Source organism: Chaetodon trifascialis, chromosome 4 (genome assembly GCF_039877785.1).
Source record: "Chaetodon trifascialis isolate fChaTrf1 chromosome 4, fChaTrf1.hap1, whole genome shotgun sequence".
NCBI lineage: Eukaryota > Metazoa > Chordata > Actinopteri > Chaetodontiformes > Chaetodontidae > Chaetodon > Chaetodon trifascialis.
In genome coordinates this window covers 15,005,572-15,023,964 of record NC_092059.1, presented here as the reverse complement: position 1 = coordinate 15,023,964, position 18,393 = coordinate 15,005,572, and the positions used below count along the sequence as shown (strand labels likewise).

At 39.0% G+C, this 18,393-nt stretch overlaps 3 protein-coding genes across 5 annotated transcripts; 2 read left to right on the top strand and 1 right to left on the bottom strand.

Annotated features, from left to right (window-relative positions):
• Window positions 1-764: 764 nt before the first annotated feature.
• On the bottom strand, window positions 765-10,068 carry dynlt2b (dynein light chain Tctex-type 2B). Of its 3 annotated transcripts, none has more exons than XM_070961525.1 (6): window positions 9,911-10,068; window positions 9,262-9,395; window positions 8,639-8,708; window positions 5,950-6,013; window positions 5,766-5,855; window positions 765-3,109 (listed from the first exon to the last, which is right to left on the bottom strand). In XM_070961525.1, exons 1-5 carry the CDS (start codon window positions 9,955-9,957, stop codon window positions 5,808-5,810), a joined length of 363 nt encoding a protein of 120 aa, XP_070817626.1. In that variant the 5' UTR covers window positions 9,958-10,068; the 3' UTR covers window positions 765-3,109; window positions 5,766-5,807. The 3 variants fall into 3 exon arrangements, with proteins under 3 accessions (XP_070817626.1, XP_070817627.1, XP_070817625.1); XM_070961526.1 differs by lacking the exon at window positions 765-3,109 and adding an exon at window positions 3,650-4,091 and having other exon boundaries at window positions 9,911-10,067; XM_070961524.1 differs by lacking the exon at window positions 765-3,109 and having other exon boundaries at window positions 4,166-5,855.
• Window positions 10,069-11,593: 1,525 nt separating this feature from the next.
• On the top strand, window positions 11,594-13,663 carry LOC139330456 (receptor-transporting protein 3). Its single transcript, XM_070961375.1, has 3 exons — window positions 11,594-11,818; window positions 13,034-13,544; window positions 13,586-13,663. Exons 1-2 carry the CDS (start codon window positions 11,673-11,675, stop codon window positions 13,362-13,364), a joined length of 477 nt encoding a protein of 158 aa, XP_070817476.1. The 5' UTR covers window positions 11,594-11,672; the 3' UTR covers window positions 13,365-13,544; window positions 13,586-13,663.
• Window positions 13,664-14,586: 923 nt separating this feature from the next.
• On the top strand, window positions 14,587-18,276 carry LOC139330090 (5-hydroxytryptamine receptor 3C-like). Its single transcript, XM_070960821.1, has 10 exons — window positions 14,587-14,613; window positions 14,806-14,860; window positions 15,051-15,214; window positions 15,606-15,650; window positions 15,729-15,835; window positions 16,080-16,249; window positions 16,624-16,787; window positions 17,141-17,351; window positions 17,692-17,871; window positions 17,984-18,276. The coding sequence occupies exons 1-10, from the start codon at window positions 14,587-14,589 to the stop codon at window positions 18,274-18,276; spliced, it is 1,416 nt and encodes a 471-aa protein (XP_070816922.1).
• Window positions 18,277-18,393: the final 117 nt, after the last annotated feature.

Sequence of the window (18,393 nt, the reverse complement as noted above, 5' to 3'; positions counted from 1 at the left end):
GAGGAGAGTTCCTGCCTCAAGTGGAGGAGTTTAAGTATCTTGGGATCCTGTTCACGAGTGAGGGAAGGATGGAACGTGAGATTGACAGGCGGATCGGTGCAGCGGCTGCAGTAATGCGGTCGCTGTATCGGTCTGTCGTGGTAAAGAAGGAGCTGAGCCGAAAGGCGAAGCTCTCGATTTACCGGTCAATCTACGTTCCTACCCTCACCTATGGTCATGAACTTTGGGTCATGACCGAAAGAACGAGGTCCCGGATACAAGCGGCTGAAATGAGTTTCCTCCGCAGGGTGGCGGAGCGCTCCCTTAGAGATAGGGTGAGGAGCTCTGTCACCCGGGAGGAGCTCAGAGTAGAGTCGCTGCTCCTCCGCATCGAGAGGAGTCAGCTGAGGTGGCTCGGGCATCTCTATCGGATGCCCCCTGGACGCCTCCCTAGGGAGGTGTTCCAGGCATGTCCCACCGGGAGGAGGCCCCGGGGAAGACCCAGGACACGCTGGGGTGACTACGTCACTCGGCTGGCCTGGGAACGCCTCGGGATCCCCCCGGAAGAGTTGGAGGAAGTGTCCGGGGAGAGGGAAGTCTGGGCGTCCCTGCTCAGACTGCTCCCCCCGCAACCCGGCCCCGGATGAGCGGAAGATAATGGATGGATGGATGGATATTAAGGCAATCTTCCATTCTTTAAGGATGGGGTGGGCTATTTCTGTTTCAACAAATCCCGGGAAAAGACAAACAACGGATCCCAAATACATAGTTTGATTTTTTTATTTAAAAAAGTGAATCATTTGCTAAAACAGTCATTTTTAACAAATGTTACTCAAACAGGAGTAAAGAGTGTATTTGTTGGCAACAATTTTCGGTATTTACGGCAGCAGGAGGTGTATTTTGGGATGAAATCAAACTACTGTGCCCTGGTTCATTGTAATGAAGAATCATGTCACCCAACCCATGTGTTTTTAATGCATTTCAAACTGTTTTTGGCTATGAAGGTCTATGTGACATAGGAACAGGAAGGAAGCTACATCACGCTTTGGTTACAGAGGAGATACCTGTTAGTGAAATAATGTCATTGTTCGTTTTGGTCTCTTAAAAGGATTTGTTGGCAACATTAAAAACACAGAACATCGCCAGCCTTATTCTTAAACACCAGATCCTTAAATGACTTAAATGTGCCACATAGTCTGAGTCTTGTAAAAAAAAGGAAGTATTTTTGTAAAAGCAATAACTTCAAATTCAGCCAATAAAACAAAATTTTCTTTGACTGTAGCATCTAATCTTCTCAAGCCACTTCAGAAAATCAAGCCAGTCACAATATTCTCCTGTCTCAAACAGCACAGCATTCGTTCCTATACAACAGGCAGAGAGAGCAGAGTATAATGGAGGGTATGCTAAAGTCGCCACAATCACTGCTTCCTGAGGGGCAAACGCCCAACAGTCAGCATCTGTCATTGTGCATTCACATGGAAAAACAACATCAAAGCCACTGCTTAAATTGTTAAGAAGTGTTGTGCATGAGACTGCACAAACAGATTCAGATAGTTTGTTATTCACTGCTGAAAGTCAGGAGAAGCAATGTGAGGCTATAATATACATCTAAGTGTAATGTTAATTAACAAAGTGCACAGTTTTCTGAATGGAATAAAATTAGCTGCTGTGCAGCTGTAAAGTATGTGTGGTCTGTATGCCTTATTCACACATTAATACTTTGATTTATGTTCACACAGCCAAAGATGGAACATAAATACTGAATGATGCATACTGTAGATGGTGTTGCCTTCTGCAAATACTATATTTACAGCCACATCACACAGAATAGTTTGCACAATCTTAAAGACAGCTGGGGAAGATGAGACTGGAAAGCTTCTAAAAGGGATGTCAGACTGATTTTTGTCTAGTTGCTGTATTTCATCTCATTTGCGCCTCAAGCCCCTCAAGAGGAACTCCTCGTCAAAATGGTCAGGCTTCAAAATTGCCCGAGCTTGAAATTGAAAAGACTGAGATGAAATTTAAGACACTGAAAGGAAAGAGCAAGAACATTAAAAAATGTTTTATCTTGAGACAGTGGAAGGAAATGGGAGGAAGAACCTTCTGTGCAATTATTTTTGATTAAGAAGATCACTTCCTCAAATCAGCAAAAATCTAAATTCAATGAAATTTGAATCTATCATATAAATTGAGAGTACTCAGGAGGGCGTTTCATGACTGATTTGGGGAAAATGAGGGATATGGTTTTTCATAATATTTAGCAATATCTATGACACACTACCACTGACTTACTACAAACGGATGCAAATTATTATGCAATTTGAGAAAGCACTATCATGGCCAGAGCATATCTGTGACACATTTGAGCTTCTAGAAGTTCATTCCCAAATTAGCTGTACTTTGTAGCCAGAAATAGAGAAGGAAAACTCCACTTTGGCATGTACATGGGTCATTTGACTAATTGATTCAGCTTCAACTGTTCACTTCTGTCTCATTAGTCTTTATATATCATGTGAATAACATCTCATTTTCCAGCTGAGGGACTGGCTTGCTGAAAGAGTAGTTACAAAAACACAAGAATGTCTGAAAATTACCTTGTGTATAATTGAAAATGTCTCAATTTCACCCACAAATTACAGAGAAGTAGAGTTGGCAAACATTTCAGTATTGGACTCGCATTTTGTTAGGCAGCTAACTGCCAATAGTAGCTGCTGTTACAAAGAAAGTGTGTTGTATGAAAATAATATTGAGGTTTGCATCCACCAATTTTTGTGCAGAAATCAGAAAAAAGTCAAAACGACAGATAAAGGTTTTGAGGCTTGACCGAGGTGGAAAAGTTGATGTATTGATTAAAATAAAAAGTCACAAAGTGGGATGGAAACAGATTTAAACATCACTCAAACCTCTGCTCCACTTAGCAAATAGCAGCCGGCAAAAACATCAGATCTGTGTGTCCTGATGAAGTGATGAAGTCCAGTGCGTACAATTTAGTGGCAAAGCGGTGAGGTTGTAGATTATGACCAAATGAATACCCACTGCATTACTCCTCCCTATCCAAGTGTGTAGGACAACCCACGGTGGCCACAAAACTCCCATCTTTTGAGCCAGTTGGTTTGGAGCTTCTGGGCCACTGTAGAAAAATGGTGTTGGTATTTTGTGATTACACACTAATGAAAAACATATGCTTATATTCCATTTCTGCAATTTTTTGTCAAATAGATCCCCGTAAATCTAACACACTGGTCCTTTGATGTTCCGAAATTACTACATTAAACAAAATGGCACATTTACGTCATGTTTTCTGCATGATTGTCCATTGACTGGCACTCTTAATTGCATTATTTTGTTGCAGCCACTTCTACCTATATGTGAGTAGTGAACTGAAACATCTGCATTTTATTTTGCAGATTTTCAGGGAATTTTGCATAATATGGACTAAAACTTAATTATTGCATTTGTTGGGTTTTGACTTTATCTTTTGTCTGCGTAGTGGTTGTTTTTGCTAACTGGGGTCATTTTATTTTGCGCATGTGTTTTGTTTATTTTTTTTCCCCCTTTTTGTTGTGTGGTCCACAATCTTTCCCCTAAATTAGAGGTACCTGCCCTGAGTATCACCTGGATATATTATGCTACCAGTGATGGACTTCATTGTGGGCAAGTCTCGGCCAAGGACATGAGCGTGAGGAAACAAAGAATTGTCGTATGACAATCATCTCATATGATGCACTACAAGAGGGCATTATCGTTGAAATAGATTTTACTGATGACATGTTTCTACAGAGTTCATTTGAACTGGTTTACAGTTTAACATCTATGCACATGAATTATAAGTGATTACAGGTTAAAGGTCTTTACTGTTATCTTATCAAGTGTTATGGTATTTTAGGGGACTAGTACAGTATGTGTTGTGCTTACACGTCAAGCTGACCCAGAGCAACATTACCACATCAGAGTTCTGAACTAATATTCCCTCATTTTGTCCCTGGTTTGGTCCACCAGCTCCCCAGGAAAACATATTTGGGACAGTTGAGCTCAGTGGATGCTTCACCAGCCACTCCTTTAGACTATTTCATGCTGTGTAGGCATGTCTATATGTCTGCTAATGGTTTTACCTGTGAACCAAAGCAATGACCAGGAACTTAATGACAAATGGAAAGAGGATTCTCCATGGAACTGGCATTTACAGTATGTCTCATCTGTTTGTGGAAACGTGTCCTAATCCTAAATGACTCCAATACGTGCATGAAGCAAAACCACCAGCATGTATAAAAGCAACACCTGTATTAAACTTGTAGAAAGTAATACAGTTTATTTGAAAAATGCCGCCACCTTCTCGAACTACTGCTTCAAAATGAATAATATCTTTAATCACAATTGGGGGGGGGGGTTGTTTTTTTTTTTTTTTTTAAGAAAACATGTTCAGTGTATGCCTCACAGACACCTGTCCTTATTTTCTTGCCTGTCTTGTCTTCCAGGACATCATGACTGTTGAAATATATTGGCCATGTGAAAAACAAAACACGAAATCCAATCTCGGTCACTTCAGGTGGTATCTCATGTGGATTCTTGCCATGTGACCATACAAAAATGGCACACCCAAAATCACAAATATAACTCAAACCAAGAAATTCTGTGTGACTAGAAATGTGTAAATTAGCGGTTTTATGTTTTAATTCTCAATTTTTTCAAAAGGTGTCATTTGTAGTATTATGATCATATCAAATTAGTTGTGATATTTTAGATTAAACAAACAAGAAACATTGCAGTGTATTGACAGTGCCAGTGTTTTTAAAGATATTACCAAGGTTACCATCAACCTCTTTTCATTCTCATATAAAATAAAGTTAATAATTGGCCTGTCTGCATTGCGAGAACAACCTCTTCCTGTTTTATCTGAAGTGCAATCCTGTTAGTTTCCCTCAAAAATCCAACAATGAACTGTATGATGCAGTGTAAAAGCTCAAAATCTTTTAGGTGATGGTTTCATTTGTTTAAGGTAAATTTACAAATGCTCAAGGTCATAATTGATTAATTTTCTAATGTTGTAGTAATACGTATACTGTTTATGATAACTGTAGGTAACATTTTAGATCATTAGATTTTTTTTAAATGCTGTCATCGAAATGCCAAGCTACATCACTTCTGTGTTAGATATTTGTTTACTTCTGGATGCCCTTATTTACAGACAACAAAGTCATGGTGTCGAACTCAAACTAAGTTGATTTAATATTCACAAGTCCAGTCATAGCCAAACAGAGGGGCAGCAGTGTCACCACTCATAAAGGTGGTGATGAACTTGACAGTGGTTTTTCCTGTTCCTCTACAGTAATTATCATGATGATGTCATCAATCAGAGACATATACTGACCTCTACTGTAGATGCTGTGCAAAGTCAAGAACCCAAAAAAATGTGAAAAATTATGCGCATTGTACTGTATTACATTCAGTTGAAGCTGAAAGTACTCCCAAGTACTGGATAGAATGACTGCTGCAGTCATGAATATTTACCATGTTTTGAGATAAGAAATAATACTTGTCAAAGCATCATTATTTTATTAGCCATAAAAGAGGCCACAGTCTTTATAATTATTATCTAGCCAAGTCAGGAAATCCTGGTGAAATCCTTCATTTTAAAACCACTACAGTATCAGCGCAGATATCCATAACTTCTTCCCTGGATCTCATCTGTGTTGATCTCAAGATGCAGCAGTTACATACTGTCACTTCAGATCAACGCATAATTAAATGGAAATGCTGACTGAAAGCAGTCTCATTAAGATGTTCACCTCACATCTTTTCAAGGAATTCGCTGTCATCCATCCTCTTCTTCAGTAGTAATAACTTCCGAAAACTGCCACCACACAGAACAAGCTGTCCTACAGAGGTAAAACACATTTCATTATAAAAAACTGTTGTTGTCGTCTGCCCCCCGCCCCCAAACATCTTAGTGACCAGAACAGAGGTACCCACGTTCATGAAAATATCTTCTGCATAGTTGTCTGTGTCAGCATCCCATAAACACCTTGAGGACATCCTGGTGAAATACAAGATAAGACAGAGCAGAGAGTGTCACACAGATGTTATGTAATACCAATTTTACATCACCACATTCTTAATTCATGGTATTTACTAACATTGATGATGTAAATGTGAAGAGCAGAGCTAAGTCAATATCAGCTACTGGCTACTGCCACTGAAATATTGCTTTAATGATGCTATTTTGAAACCGTAATCACATAGCAGGAAAAAAAGCTACAAATCAGGCAGTATTACTTAATGCTATCAGCTCAATGTCAATCATAAAAAATGGTCTCACTTCGGTATCACTGAAGAATTATTAATGAAAGGTTGAGGGTAAGGTTAGAGCCAGTTATCTAATCTCTGGCTGCCTCTCAGTCTTTGTTCCCTATAAAACAGTCTTCAACAGCAAAACACGTTGTACACCGGCTTTCCACAGTCAAAAAAGTATCCCACTAAAACATAGTTTTACAAATTGTAACATTTTTTTTTTTTCTTACCAGTACCAGGAGCAACACACAAGAAATATGGAGAGTATTAAATAGTATAGTCAAAAAGGGTGCTAATAAAACTGGTTATCCAGAATACTTTATAAAAGATAAAGATATTATTATTGATAAAATTAAAGAAATAGCCAATGAATTTAATGATTTTTTTGTACACGTTGGTTATAACTTAGCAAAAGACATCCCCGAGACAAGAACTAACAATGAAATAGATCAACATATAACTAAAAACTCCTCCTCCATGTTTATTAGTGCTGTAAATGATAGAGAAATAATTGATATTGTGAAAACACTCAAGAATAAAAAGTCCACTGATTGTTTTGATATAGACATGACATTAGTAAAAAGTATTATAGAATATATTGTGCAACCATTTACATACATTTGTAACCTGTCTTTTCAAACAGGTATTTTTCCTTCGAAAATGAAAACAGCAAAAGTTATTCCTATCTATAAAAGTGGAGAAAGGCATCAATTTACCAATTATAGACCAATATCACTACTTCCGCAGTTCTCAAAAATCTTAGAAAAATTATTTGATCATAGACTTGAAACATTTATTGAGAAACATAATCTTTTAAGTGATAATCAATATGGCTTCAGGGCAAAAAGGTCCACCTCGATGGCAGTGATGGAACTTGTGGAAGGGATATCTACTGCAATAGACAACAAGGAATATACAGTTGGTGTTTTTATAGACTTAAAAAAGGCATTTGACACTATTGATCATAGTATATTAATGAATAAACTAGAGAGATGTGGTATTAGAGGATTAGCATACACGTGGATGGAAAGTTACCTGGATGACAGATATCAGTATGTGCAATTAAATAATGTAAAATCAAATCAATTGAAGGTCACTTGTGGAGTCCCTCAAGGGTCTGTGTTAGGCCCTAAATTATTCATATTATATATCAATGATATTTGCAATGTTTCCAAACTGTTAAAATGTGTTTTGTTTGCTGATGACACCACTCTCTACTGCTCTGGTAAAAACCTAGAACAGCTTCTGACTACAGTTGAAAAGGAATTAAATATTCTGAAATATTGGTTTGACATTAATAAGTTATCTTTGAATTTAAATAAAACAAAGTTTATCATTTTTGGCACCAGAAAAATAAAAACTCAGGTTAAAATCAGGGTCAATTGCATTGAAATAGAAAGAGTGAATGAAAACAAATTTCTTGGTGTGATAATTGATGATAAACTTTGTTGGAAGCCACATATAAATAATGTGAAAACCAAAATGTCAAAAACCATTGCTATACTTTATAAAACAAAGGATGTTCTCAACAAGAAATCACTATACACGCTATATTGTTCTCTGTTACTTCCATATATTACCTATTGTGTGGAGATATGGGGTAGCACATATAAAACCAACACTCATCCTATTTTTAAGTTACAAAAAAGAGCTATAAGAATTATAAATCGATCACACTTTCTTGAATCAACTAATGCATTGTTTCTCAATTCAAATACCCTTAAATTTTATGATTTAGTTGAATTTAAAATGGCACAGATAATGTACAAAGCACACAATAATTTACTTTGCCGTAGTACTCAGAGGCTGTTTGAAACCAGAGAGAGTCGGTATGATTTGAGGGGAACAGGTTTCTTCAAAAAAACTAAGACAAGAATGAATATTAAGCAGAGGTGTGTTTCTGTTAGAGGTGTTAACTTGTGGAATAGCTGTGATGATGAATTAAAAATGTGTAGTTCACTTTCCTCATTTAAAAACATGTATAAAACTAAAGCAATAAGAAAATATGTAAATCAGGTATGAAGAAGAGCAATAACAAAATATTGAAATTTTTGGTTGTGTCTGTTTGTATTATTGTTATGGAATCTTATTGGTTTATTTATTTTGTAACATGCTTTGAGAATTTATCCTTTTTCTCTCTCTCTCTTTTTTCCCTTTTCTTCAGAAGACTTATGGTGTAACTCAGACCATGTAGTTAAAGAGTCGCCTTGCCAAAGGTGTTTTTGTAAAAAGGGTAGGCAAAATAAGCATGAGCTTCAGCCTACACCTTTTCGTTTAGCTTTATGATGCTTGTTGAAATCTACTATGTATTTGTTGTGGGTGGATTTTAAATGCTAATCGGATAAAAAAAAAAAAAAAAAAGATCACTCACTTGACTCCTTGTCCCCGTTGCTCTCCGATGGCCACCTGCACGACAAGCTTGTATCTGTCAAACCCTGCATCTGTTGATTAAAGAAAATTGTGAAAACATTGTGCAGGGAAAGTATAAGGGTGGGTGTTGATATCCTACGATTACTGTGAAGCACGTTCATCAGTAAAATATGTTACTAGAAGGATTTGTTTTACGTGAGAGGCATTTTACTGTTGACTATTACTTATTTATATACTGTGTTATTCAGCTTCATTCTTCTGGGTACATTATGTATTTAGTTCATTGTACTCGTTTCCTTTCCGAGCAAGTTAGTCACATCAGTTGAAAGTAATGGTTCATTTCACAAGTGACAGAAGATCTTTGGTTTGTTGCCTAGACAATCACAAGGATAGTGAATGTATATGATGCACAATCTAGTTTTGCTTACATTTTATTTAGCTGTGTATTTTGTTACCATCAGGTTAAATCTACAGATCTGTAGCTATTTCACTGGTATTCAGAATATGAAGTCTGAGCAGTAACACTGAGGCACTGTCTCTGTAACACTGTCATTCAAATAGGTATTTGGATGACATCTTATATTGACCTTCTGGGGTTCAAGAAAGGGACAAAGCACCACTCACTCTTCACTTTGTCCTTAATGCACTCTGCCAGTGAACGGGACAGCTCTGGGACTTCCTCCGGGTCGTACCGCATCCCAGACAGTCGCTCTCTCACAATTTCACGAATACACTCCTTCACAATGGCTGGCTTAAACCTGGGGAATTTAACAGTGAGCAACAAGGCAGGAAATTAATTCAACTTCCACAGGTGGCTACAACTCAGCTCTCAATATGGGTCACAGTATTACAGAAGTCTATTACTAAATGTCATCTTGTCGTGTATACTTCTTAACCTAAGTGAACGGTGAAGCAGACAAGCTTATTACCCCGTACACTTTGCTACCACTGGACTGGTCACTGGAGGAAAATGTAACTTTTCCTCACGTTGGCCTTACAACTAACGTTAGGTTAACTGACACACCTCACGTTGTTAGCTAACTACAGTTTTGACGCCAAATACTCAGTGAGAAACGTAACCATGTTAGAAAGACTAACGCCAATCTGAACTGCAAGGCACTTATGGCATTACAAGTTTAGTCACAATTGAAAACACCTAGCTGGCTTATCTTAAATAGTGGCTAACGTAGCTCTACAAACATATCGTTAGCTTTGAACTCGCTGGCTAACTTCACGTTGTAGAAATGCCGTTTAACCACTTTGACCGACTCACTTGTGCTGGTGATTAGGTCGTATGAGATATGTGTCTGTGCCCTCCATCGCATGCCAATAACATAACGCCAGCCAAAACAAAAGAAGGACATAAAGAGGGTAAACGGCCGCTAACAAGCTAATAGTTGTGGCGTTTTAGCCGTTGCCACAGCGACGACTTTTCCTAGTTTCCTGTTTCAAAATAAGAGTACGTTAAATACGTATTTATTCAACCGTTTGAGGTAGTTTAAAACAGTTTAAAAGCATGTCTGTGTGACGTGGGGAAAATTCTTTCAGGTTTTTACGTTTAGCTATTACAGAGTCTTGTAAAGATCTTGTAAAGCCTCTGTTATTCAATTCGTCTTTTACTTAATCCTCCTCCTGCTCTGAAATACTGTTGAAAGGACAGGTGTCACGTGAGAAAATGGATCTTGAGTCTTATTTTGATATATAACAGAAATTAGAAGCTTTCTTATTGCTTTTCCATAAAAATTTTCAGCGGTATCGAAAGATAAAGCAAAGCGGATCCATTTCACGGCAGTTTAATGAACTTCTCTGCTTCCAAGGCCTCTTTCTTCTTTCTTTATTCAGTCCACAAGTATTTTATCAGATAACACATATTGCTGCAGCTGTACCATCCAACATCCACTGCAGCTAAATATAGGTTGAGAAACACCAGCAAGTCAAACAGTAGAAATCCAAAGGTTCTGTTTCAAATCTATGTGAAGATGTATTAGAACAATTTAAATTCCTCATTTTGAATTCCAGATCAATTGTGCCTCTGTCAAAAAGCCAGAGGGGTAAACACTGTGTGCTCAATTTAATGGCTCGTCATTTAGAGGACTGCAGGTCAACAGGAGGAGCGGGGAATACCTTTGCATGCCTGAAAATACTGAAGCTGAACATGGTGCAATTTATTACATTCAGTATTGATCATCATTATCTGCAGGCCGTGGTGAGGTACGTGATTGAATGACTGTTCTAACATTAAACCTGAAAAAGAGGTTAAATGAGCTATTAGACCTTAATGGGTTTTTTTATTGCACCTGACATTTAAATGTAAACCACCTTTTACTCTTGTAATTCCTTCACTGATAGCCAAATGTGACTCATGGTCACATACCAACAGGGAGGGAAACCATGATATCACACATGACAGCAATGTTAATATACAGTATGTTTTCATTGCCTGGAAGATAAAGAAGAGTGTGATGCAGCATATCACCAGCAGGTGGCAGAGTTTTACGAATACAACTGGGAAACTTTTCAGTTTCATTTCTCCTGTAGTCTTACTAGCCACATGAAGGCAGAAAGTTTTCATTTTCTATGTGTGATGATTGTGATATGTTCCTAAATGAAAGTTAACTTCCAGTTGACTTCAAGTCGATGATAATCACAAGGCACCCTCACTACTCACACACACATAAAGCAGTTAGGGTACATTTTCATGACATGGCCTTTCCCCTCTTGTTATTTTTCTGTATAAATAGGCTTTTAGGCAATTAGTCAGTCAATCAGTCTGATGACTAAAGTTTTAGCAATGCTTAACATCTCACTACCCAAGCAAAAAACAAACATCTCTTCCTCCATCCCATTCATAGTACAAAATTACACCTGAAACTTAAGGAAATACCTTATCAACCATTCAGTTTCATTTCCCCTAAACCCCTTTCAGAGAGTTCATCCTCGAGATGAGTCACTGTGACAAGCTGTCTGTGTACTGTACAGATCAGCTGTCAGAGTTTTGTCTCCTCTTCAGCCACCAGCTCCTCTGATCTGACAGGATGGCACAGGAGTGGACAAGGATCTTCAACATTAAAGCAAATAATCTTCCACCTGAAGACTTTTGGAGTCTGGAGTTTGATGACAAACTTGTGCCTAATTCCCCAAACCAGGGCTGGAAGCAGTACATCAGGAACACCAGTGCAAGGTCAGCATGATGGATTGCTGTTAATTACTGTAGTTGGTGTGTGCAGGTTCATATAAATTATAATATGGCGGATGTTCCTCCAGGTTTATTTGCATGTACTTGGATTATATAAATTGTGTGGACAAAAATCAGCTCACAGAGTCACACTGTGGTGGTAAACCATTAAATTTCAGGGGAAGGATTTGTTTTGTAGTTTGGATAAGAGTCAGGTTGAAGGGGAATGAGTGTAAGATAATGCCATGTCCAGTGTGACAAAATATGGTTGATTTTAGACCATAGGTTTTAGACTGGCAGTACTTGAATGACAGTGAAGGAATTGTGGTTTCATTTTGTAAACAGGAGAGCTGGGCGGATGTTACAAAAGCTCCAAAGCTTGTTTGTACACATAGGACATGTTACATAAATGAAACCATGAAGGTAATATGCAGGAGCTCACAGTGGACACAAACGGTACCCATAAGGTCCATGTCAACAACAATATTTTATATCTATGCTTTATGGACAATGCTTTTACTCATTAATTCACTGTAATATACAGTACTGAACAATAACATCTGCATTTAATGCAGCACTTCTGTACAAAAAATATTAGATTTAATAATATCGCACTTTCATTGGACACATATAAGTCTAAAACAATTCAGATCAGGGGGGTGTTGTTCTTCAGCCTGTCTTGAAGGGCTGCTATGAGTTCTGCAAACCACCAGATGTCACTGTGCAGGGTTTAAAAAACCTTGTTATATATTTAATCTGGGCTGCATGGTGGCGCAGCAGGTAGTGCGCGTGCCTCACAGCAAGAAGGCCGCAGGTTCGATTCCCGGGTCGGGCCTTTCTGTGTGAAGCTTGCATGTTCTTCCCGTGCATGTGTGGGTTCTCTCTGGGTACTCCGGCTTCCTCCCACAGACCAAAAACATGCTCATTAGATTGACTGGTGACTCTAAATTGCCCCTAGGTGTGAGTGTGAATGGTTGTGTGTATGTGCCCTGCGATCGGCTGGCGACCGGTACCCCGCCTCTCGCCCGTTGACAGCCCCCGCGACCCCGAAAGGGATAGAAAATGGATGGATGGATATATTTAATCTCTTCTGACAGAGCAACTTCCCAGAGGTTTGACTGTAGCTTAAATTTGAGTTCACTGTGTAAGTTTGGTTGGTTGTCTTTTTATTGAAGGGCCACCTCAGACTTCTCTTAACTTGGATCCTCTGTCATTTTCAAGGTTTAAATGCACCATGTGTGGAAGATCCTGGCCGTCCAACCGGGTGATGGTGGTCTTCCATATGCGCCTGGTGTATGGGAAGGGCCTGATCAAGGTCAGGCGCTTCCGTCAGAACTGCAAGAACTGCACATCAGCTCCAATGGAGGAGCCCAGCATCTCCTCTGAGAACATCGACATCCTCCTGGAGAATCTGGTGGACAAGATAAGAATTAAATGCTACCATGAAGACCTGGGCAGAGGGAACAGACCTTTTGTAAACCTGGATGTCAAAAGTCCCCATGAGCCTGGTCATTGTGAGGCCTGCCGTTACGGCATCTGTACAAGGAGCTGAACCTGTGCTGCTTTTAAGTCAGCCTTATGTTAATTAAAAATGTAATACATTTGAAACAGGCTTAGCGTTTTAATGATGTTTTATGCTGAAGCTCTTATGAACAAAACATCAATTGTATTAGACTCTTTCCCCTGTCACTCTGTTGCATTACATCCTCTGTCATATCTCTATTGTTATCAGGTGCATTATAAGCTTCCTTATGTATTGTTATTGGCAATCAGTTTCCTTTAATATATTTATTTGTCTGCTCGAATGCATCAAACAAACAGAAGCAACAGCTAAATAAAGCTTATGTAAGCAATAAAGTAAATGTGTGTGATTTGTAATGTGTGTTTTGTTTTGTTTTTTACTAAATTGGTCATATTCTTTTATTATCTTATGTGTAAATATGGAATTAAGTGAGGGAACAAAGGCCTGTCAATGAATTTTGACACTTAAAGCATGTATAAGGGTCTGTAAACGGTGGAATTCTTAATAATATTAGGTGGTAAAGAGTGTGACTCACAGAAAGTGAAGTACTGCATTTCTTGTTGAACAGTAGTATAACATAACATAACATAACATAACATAACATAACATAACATAACATATAACATAAAGAAAAGTTGGTTTGCAGGAAGTTTGGGGATTAAAGCTTTGTATATTAGAGAAAAGTTATACAACCTGTTCAACTTTGATGGACAGGCCCGCTGTGACACCAGAGGACACCTGTCTCTCACTGGCCGTCCACTCTTTATTTGCATACAACCAGCAGGTGTGACACTGGTCCTGCTGTGGTCAGTCTTGGCCGTCTGCGAGTCACACACCATGGTACAACACATGAACTGCAGTTTATCTTTGTTTTGTATGAAACCACTTGCAGGGAAAGTAGCTGCCTTGCAGAGTTTTACATTTCCCACATCATTTGGCAGGGGTTGATCCACAGCACGCTTGGTTTACAGTGGCACTATGTATATCTCGGCCACTAAAGCTGAATTTAGTCTTACAAGAGTTAGACTGCCAGGTAGGTGGTGGGTATACCTTTGCTGTGTGGGATCGGTTATGAATGGATTAGCTCAGCAGTCTATTTAGAAGTCTTGTCTATTCATGCAACTGACAACTAAAAGCAAATGTCCCATAAAGCAGTCTGACGATTATTCTGTATGCTCTGCAGATATGTGACACTGGAGGAACTGTTTCCATCAGACAACTGAGGAAAGATAAAGATTTACCTCTTGACATCATGACTTCCAAGAATACTACCCTTAAGGTAAGGTATCTTCTCCTGGAGGATCTTCTGTATCATTATATATATTTATTAAGTGTTATTTCAAAGGTCAAATAGAGAATCACTTGATTATTATTTATTATTTGAATCTTTTCCTTAAATAGTGAATCCAACAACCTAAATGGTTTAAATGTTTTAGTTGCTTATATTGTTGTGATTGTTGTTTTATTCTAGTGTCTCCCTCCATCAGTCGGGCGCAGTCTGGTCATTTTTCTTATTCTTATACCAGGTAAGATTTTTGGTGAACACGGTACTGAGTATCAGGCATGAGCTCTTACATCAAAAAACATAATAACCAACAAGGCAGCATCGGTAACAAAGTGAAAAGGTGTAGAACAACATATACTGCATTTACTATATATAATGTAATTTAAGCCAAATACACGACTGGACTTTAAATCTTTGGATCCTCTCAGCAGCTGTGTCCGGCACCATTGAGGTGAAGTGCTCTGAGCCGAACCAGCCCGCCCTGCTGAAGGCTCTGACTCCCATCTTTAATCTGAGCGCCATACGACCCGTCATGAACATGACAACCAGCACCAACGTCAGAACCTTCTTCACCTTGTATGGGATACTTGGAGTGGTATGTTCAGCCCTCAGTAGATAAGTATAAGTAGCATTATAGAGTGCACGGAGTGTGTATAACAGGATCGATTATTTAGCATATGTGGCACTTCTGTTAGAATGAAACTCTTAAGATGTACAGTACACTGAGCAAATCCCTAACATTTAACGTAAGTTACTGTATACCAGCATGAGCTTTAGAATATATATTATTTAGTATCTTTTATTTGATATTGTTGCAACACCTTCAATCGTGCTGTTTTCAACCAAATGTGACCTGAATTGAACCACTTCCTTATCTTGCTGTGCTCCACTGAGACCCCCTTGAGGATTCGTGTTGTAATCAAAATACACTTTAAATAACACTGTTGTCATTTTTGTGCCTTCAAGAAGCTTTTCGTGTCTTCCAGGATGAAAAGGCTCAACTCTTGCTCACTTACCTGTGGCTAGATTATGTAAGTACTGCAATCACCCATAGTCTCATTGTTATGGCATATCTGATCTGTGAACTGACACCGGCTTTGTTGTTTCAGTGGTGGGAGAACGAGTTTATCAGATGGGACCCAATCCAGTGTGGAACCGACAAGCTTTCTCTTCCCAGAAATAAATTCTGGGTGCCAGATATTGTAATCAGTGAATTGTAAGTTCCATCATACCTGACCATTTATACACAGGAGATATACTGTAAATGAACATGTGAAAGGAACTAACCAACAACATATTAGTCCATCTCTCAGGAAAAAGTGAAGAAACTTGAAAAAATATGGAGCCAGAACTATGTTTCTTCTGCTTTCATGCTGCAGTTCAGAAAGAGTCCTGAAATGGATAAATTAAACATTTTGCAGATATTTCACCCATAACTCTGCCTATGTCCTGTCTTGCAGTATGGATGAAAACACGGCGCCCCCTGTCCCATATGTGTATGTGTTAAACAATGGGATGGTGCACGATGCTCAGCCGGTCAGAGTTGTCAGCTCCTGTAATCTCAATATCTACACCTTCCCCTTCGACATACAGAACTGCACTTTGACTTTCAACTCTTACATCCACTTTGGTAAGGCACTTCACCTAATTTCTCATTCCTTACTCTCAAGATTTTTGTATGGACAAAAGCGTAGGAAATGTAAATGTAAAGAGGCAGTAAGTAATCCTTGTCCCTTATGTAAGCAATAATGCAAATTGCACTGGTATCAGATTCTATTCTGAGACACCTAGAGTGCATTTCTGTGTTTATATCTTGGCCACTTACCAAAGGAAAATGAACTGTTTGAATGTATTAGTTCACAGTGAGGAGCTAGTGACAGACAGTAAACATGAATTAAAAATCTATATGAATTTCATGAAACTATGAATCCCCATAGCTCTGTAATGTGGATATGTGCTTTTACTGGCCTTGATTTTAATATGTCTCCATTCTTCTCTCCCCAGCAATGGACATCAAGATTTACCTGGGGAAATCTGCAGAAAACATCACAAAGTACTCAAAGGAGGTGATGACCACCATGGGGGAGTGGGAGCTGCTGGATATCGCCACCCACAAATTCACCTACGGAAATAATGATGGTCAATATATTGATGAGCTCGCATTTCATGTAGGTTGATTGCAATGTCTGTAAATTGGACTAAATGAATAGGTGTCACAGACAGTGAGCAGTATTAGCAGGAAGGGAATAAAAAATTTAAAAATGCAAAAGAGAAAATAGAAAAATCAACTATATATATATGTGTGTGTGTGTGTGTGTGTGTGTGTGTGTGTGTGTATATATATATATATATATACTAAAGGAGTATAAAAAATAATGCATGCTGATCATTAATTTCATGTGGTGTTGAATCATTTAACATTGTAAAAAATAATGTATTAAATTAAACTAATGTAAGTGTCAAATATGCACAGAAAGGTGCCTGACAAAGTGTTTGTTTTCGCTGTGTTTTCCCTGTGCAGATCAGGGTGAGGCGCCGGGCCACTATGTATGTGGTGAACCTGCTGATCCCCAGCTGCTTCCTCATCACAGTGGACCTCTTTAGCTTTCTGCTGCCTCCCCAGACTGTGGACCGATCGTCCTTCAAGATGACCCTCATCCTGGGCTACACGGTGTTCCTGCTCATCATGAATGACCTGCTCCCCATCACTGGAAACTCTATACCTCTCATAAGTCAGTGTTTTTCAGTCTCAGCACACATTCTCAGTGTTTACTGAAACCTGTTACATCTGCATAGTGCTTTTAATGTTTTTGTTATTATTCTGAGGATGGTCTAGCTGTTAGTAAGAAGCATCACGCATCTTTTGACTCATTCCAGTGCTGCTCTGTGCGGCATGTAGACTGTGTAAAAACAATGTAATGATGATGTATCTTCTCTCTTATACACAAATCAATGACTGAAAGAATTAAGTTGATAGGGGCAGGTAGTACAAATAAGTATCAAAACTGCCTAGAATCTGCAAACGTCTATTGACAGCCTCACTTCTCTCACTCTCCCCCCTCTCTCTGCCAGATGTGTTCTTCTCTCTGTGCCTGGCTCTGATGGTGGCCAGTCTTCTGGAGACTATCCTCATCACCAATCTGCTGAGCGGCTCTGCTAACTTCGCTCCCATCCCTCGCTGGATCCGAGTGTTAGTTCTGCAAATTCTGGGATGTCTTCTTTGCTTGCCCATGAAGGCTCAAGAAACTTCAGGTATATGTGGTCTTAAATTTTGAAATGTAAGATTACAGAAAATGACTGACGGAATCTATACTGAGTAGATCAGCTGAATAAACACGATTGTTTCTCATGGTTGCTTCAAAAGCAGACATGAAACCCAGTTTTGCAGTGGCAAAGCCAAAAGCTGATGAGGAGCCTCCAGTGGAGATGGGCACAGCAGCAGAGGGCAAGGCCCTTCGGGAGCTGAGGAGCCTGGGCACGCACCTCCAGGCCATCCGCCTGCAAGTGGAGCAGCAGCTGGGTTCAAGCAAGAGCACGGAGGAGTGGATCCAGGTGGGTTTCATCATAGACCGCCTGCTGTTCATCCTCTACATCTTCTTCATATCAGTCAGCTTCATTACCATCATGATAATCTGGGCGAACTCATACATTCAGTAGACAAGTATAATCTCTCTAAAGAGGCTCCATTTATGTAACTACAGACTCAAATGTTTGTTACATTTTGATCAATATCTGATAATATTGCTATGTATTTAGATGACTTGTTTTGGAGCC